The 4020-nt window shown below is 45.4% G+C and overlaps 1 protein-coding gene across 2 annotated transcripts; it reads right to left on the reverse strand.

Moving 5' to 3' along the window:
* Positions 1-108: 108 nt before the first annotated feature.
* Positions 109-2667, reverse strand: LOC120677389. Of its 2 annotated transcripts, none has more exons than XM_039958546.1 (2): positions 971-2312; positions 109-498 (listed from the first exon to the last, which is right to left on the reverse strand). In XM_039958546.1, exons 1-2 carry the CDS (start codon positions 1964-1966, stop codon positions 478-480), a joined length of 1017 nt encoding a protein of 338 aa, XP_039814480.1. In that variant the 5' UTR covers positions 1967-2312; the 3' UTR covers positions 109-477. The 2 variants fall into 2 exon arrangements, with proteins under 2 accessions (XP_039814480.1, XP_039814479.1); XM_039958545.1 differs by lacking the exon at positions 109-498 and adding an exon at positions 2324-2667 and having other exon boundaries at positions 689-2037.
* Positions 2668-4020: the final 1353 nt, after the last annotated feature.

Here is a 4020-nt window from a genome sequence, read left to right on the forward strand (position 1 = left end):
TTTGTTGAACATTTAGCTGCTGGTGGCAATCGCCTGTTCAAGAAAATGATTGTAGGTAAAGTATCCATGGACACTGAGCGCCAGTTACGGCATATTTCGAACTTCCAATGACGTGGAGGGGAAAACACGACTATTTGACATTTACAATTATCTCAAGTATAACTTTACAATGAACTTCCTTTTCCTGTGTCACAGTAGTAACGTAAGTGCATGCGATGTCATCCTCGCGGCAATATGTACTATGTAAACATAATATGTACCAACAGTGGCAAAAACAACAGAAAAAAAAAGAATATAGCAATCGTTGATCTTTTACTCACATTAAGCAATCGTCAAAACTAGTAAATGCTGTCTATACCTTCAGATTGTCAGTCTTTTTACTCACACCAAGCAACCTTCAGGACCAATAAATGATGTTGAGATCTTAATGTCTCATGCTATCCAAGCAGCTCGAAAGCTAGTTATCTCATCATGATGCTAACAACAACAAAAATCCATCTGAAAAACACACAACAGTAAAAATCATTCGTTGGCTCATTTGCCTCGGAGTAGTAAACAAGCACACATCATCTTTTTGTTTTGTGACTGTAAACAAGCACACATCGGGCCAGTGTCAGTGAGAATACAGTAGAACAGTCTGCAGCGACAATTTTTCGTTGCCACTCGTGCGTTGGCTTGGTCATCTTGCTGTTCAATGTTTCAATAAGCGAACAAGATTGCAAATTATTGTTTCAGCATCAATCACCTTGAAGAGGTGCCGTTATTACAGTGTCTGGTGATTAAACGGGGAACTAACAAAAAGATCATTAGCGAAAAGATTGTCTGCTTCGCTTACACATCAAGAGCTTATCAAAAGTTTTCTTATCGCCAAAGCTAAGATCAAAATCAGGAGGCACCTAAGCAGTGACATGGATGCAGCGACCTTGAGCAGGGGCCTAACATTGGCAGCAGAGAAGGCGAGGCCACATACCTCAATGAAATGGTTCATCAGCAGCTCGCCCTGCGGCTGGTAGCTTTGCTCCTTGGACGAACTGCTACCGCCTGCTTCCCTGATGGCCTTCTTCGTCAGCACAGAGCTTGATGCATGGCCGCCCCGAAGGCTCTGCTGCCGCGGCAAGGCAACGTCGAGCTTCGCGTGGATCTCGGTTAGTAGCTGGGAATGTGCTTCGCCGACGGATAAGGTGGATTCCCTCAACTTTGTCAGTTCGGTCTGGAGCGACTGCACGGTGGCTTTGAGCTGCTCAATGTCGGCTTCAAGTGCGGCGTTGCTCTTGCACGATTTCTCGTCTTCTTCGGCGATGATCTCCGGCGAGGTCCTGCGGCATTGCGCTGAGTAGCTCGGTGCACGGCGAAGGTGGTGGGAGGCTGACCGGTACAGCCTTGGCGGCGCCGACTGGTTGTGTCTTGCCCTGTCCTCCCTGCCGATCACCTCGCCTATGTCTGACACCGTCCTCGCTGGCCTTCTGTCGCCGACCCTCTTCTTGTCAGCGGCGTCGGCGTCCACGACGACGTCGAGCTCCGAGCAGAGCTCCTCCAGGTGCGCCGCCGGGAGGGACGCGTTCCTCCGCGACGCCACGCCGTTCTTGGCCAGCTTCCTGAGCCAGGGGAGATCGACGGTGGCCGGCGAAAACGGGTCGTCGCCGGTGGCGTGGACGGCGAGCAGCCTGCGGTTGAGGGAGCTGATCTCCATCTCCTGGTGGAAGACGACGGCCTTGAGGAAGGCGAGCGTGTCCTCGTCGTGCTGGATCCGCTCCTCAGCCACCCGGCGGAACTGCTCCGCCTCCATCCGCTCCGCCGCCTTCTCCGCCTGCAGGCGCAGGATCATGGCCAGCGCCTCCTCGGCGCCCGACGCCGCCGCCTGCCGCTCCTCCTCCAGCTCCGCCCGCAGCTCCTCGACGGCCCGCGCCTGCTGACGCAGAGCCTCCCGCAGCGCCGCCACCTCGCCTTCTTGCTCCACTCCGGCCATCGATTCCGCAGTGCAAGAATGTATAGCAACTGACTTGAAGAAGATTTACGCTTCAACCAGGCGATGAGAAACTAAAGAAAAGCAAACGAATCGTGCTATCACAGCAATGTCAAATCAAAAGATAGAACAGAGCTGAACACGTCTGGGAACAAACGGAATCTTCAAAGAAACCAGAACGAAAAAAAGATTTGGGATTATTGGATTATAACAAAGCTTGCTTTTTGGATGCTTTGCTGAATGGATTATCACAAAGAGAATCCATAGTGCAAGATGACAAGTGGTGACGTCCGGATTACCGCGTGCTTATCTAATGCAAATCCGGAAGAAAATAAACCAGCAGGCAGAAAAAGCACCAACCTTTGAGAGAGACCGTGTTGCTGAGCAGACGCCAGAAGCTCCGATTTTCCAATGAGGATGAGTGGTACATAAGTGTCAATAATCGGCGACTTCAGGAGAAAGGAAAGCTACATTTGTGCATAAACTAATCCTTTTTGTTAACAATCATTGTCAAAGGGGCATGAAGAGTGGCTTCAATCCGTTGGCATGATATAAGGTACCCATTCAGCTTTGTTTAAATTATTCCCTACTTTGTTAAACTACATTAACGTGCACAATCATTTCCTATTTGTCAAGAACCTGTCAGCTTGACCCCAAATTAATTTGGAGAAGAAATTTAAAAGGGAAAGAACCAGATCAAGTCAACTAGCGGAATGGGAACGGTGGGCCCCACATGACATCCGATGATGGGCTTCGTCTGTTTCAATGGATTTGGACAGGGGCCTGATTTTTTAAGAGACCGTCACACGAGGAAGCTAGTGGCGCGAAGGACCAAAGATGGAGGCGCCGACAGGCCAGTCGGCAACCACCACGTGGCCGTAAAGCATTTTCAATAGGTTGAATTTACTTGGAAAGGACGGGATCTCTGTTTTTGTGAAAGATTCAGATTAGGCCCCGTCACGCCAGTTTGTTCGCCTTTTGGAAGAATTGGTTGATTTCCTCACTCCTTTCGGCGAGGCACGAAGAACACTGGTGTGCTTACAATCTTTTACCCGCCAAAGTAGTTTACCTGTGCTTGTATGTAAAAGACAAGCATTAGGATTTGACTAATGGTGGATAAGGTTGTACTGCCCGCCCTCTCCCGATCCATTCCTTCACACCAAAAAAGAGATTTTCTATTTATTCTTCATAATAACTAAAAGAATATCCGGCTTCAACCCCTCAAAAAGGGCAAATTAAAAATCAATTCATAAACCAAAGGACCAACAATGAGAAGCCAAGAAACAGAGAGCCGAAGTCTCTCCATGGTTCGGCGTGCCTGGGTTATTGAATCCTTTGTGACCATCACTCTACTGCAACTACGCCCAGTGTTGGAGCTAATACGTTACACTAAATAGAGGGTAAATTCCTTCCTTGTATGACCCTGAAACAAATGATAACTCTCTTCTTTGATCTTATTTATATCTTTTATCACTTCTTTGGCCCTACCGTCAAGTCCGTCAGTTAACTTGAATTATGTTTTTCCATCCCCTTTTCTTGACTAAAACAACCTCCAAATCACCTCCAAAATTTATATAACTTTTTAGAGTGAGATGAATCCATGTTGTGAAAAAACAGATGTAGCAGTTACGATCTTAAAATTAAAATTCACCAAATTAGACTATTTTTCAAGACTATTTGAATTTTTATGGCACAAAAATACTATTCAAAAATTGAGAAACAATATCTAATAGTTTTAAGATGAAATGCATTAATTTATAAAATTATTTTGCATCATACGTTACTTAGAGAATTTTGAAGTTATGTTAACAAATTATTTTTTGAGAGAAAGTTTAAATTTGTTTTTGTTAAAGAAATTTATTTTTTGTTCAAAATTTTTTGAAAGAAAATTTTGGTAAAAAGTTATATAAATTTTGGAGGTAATTTAGAAATCGTTCTAGGCAAGAAAAGAGGGGTGAAAAACTATAAGATATTATTTGCGAGTTAACTGACAGACTTAACGGTAGAACTAGAGAAGGGATAGAAGATAAAAATGGGGCCAAATAAGGGAGTTTGAA

The sequence above is a fragment of the Panicum virgatum genome, chromosome 6N, assembly GCF_016808335.1.
Source record: "Panicum virgatum strain AP13 chromosome 6N, P.virgatum_v5, whole genome shotgun sequence".
NCBI classification, from domain to species: Eukaryota; Viridiplantae; Streptophyta; class Magnoliopsida; order Poales; family Poaceae; genus Panicum; species Panicum virgatum.

Coding starts and splice junctions, on each gene's coding strand:
- LOC120677389 (XM_039958545.1), bottom strand. CDS start 1,966: ATGGCCGGAGTGGAGCAAGAAGGCGAGGTGGCGGCGCTGCGGGAGGCT.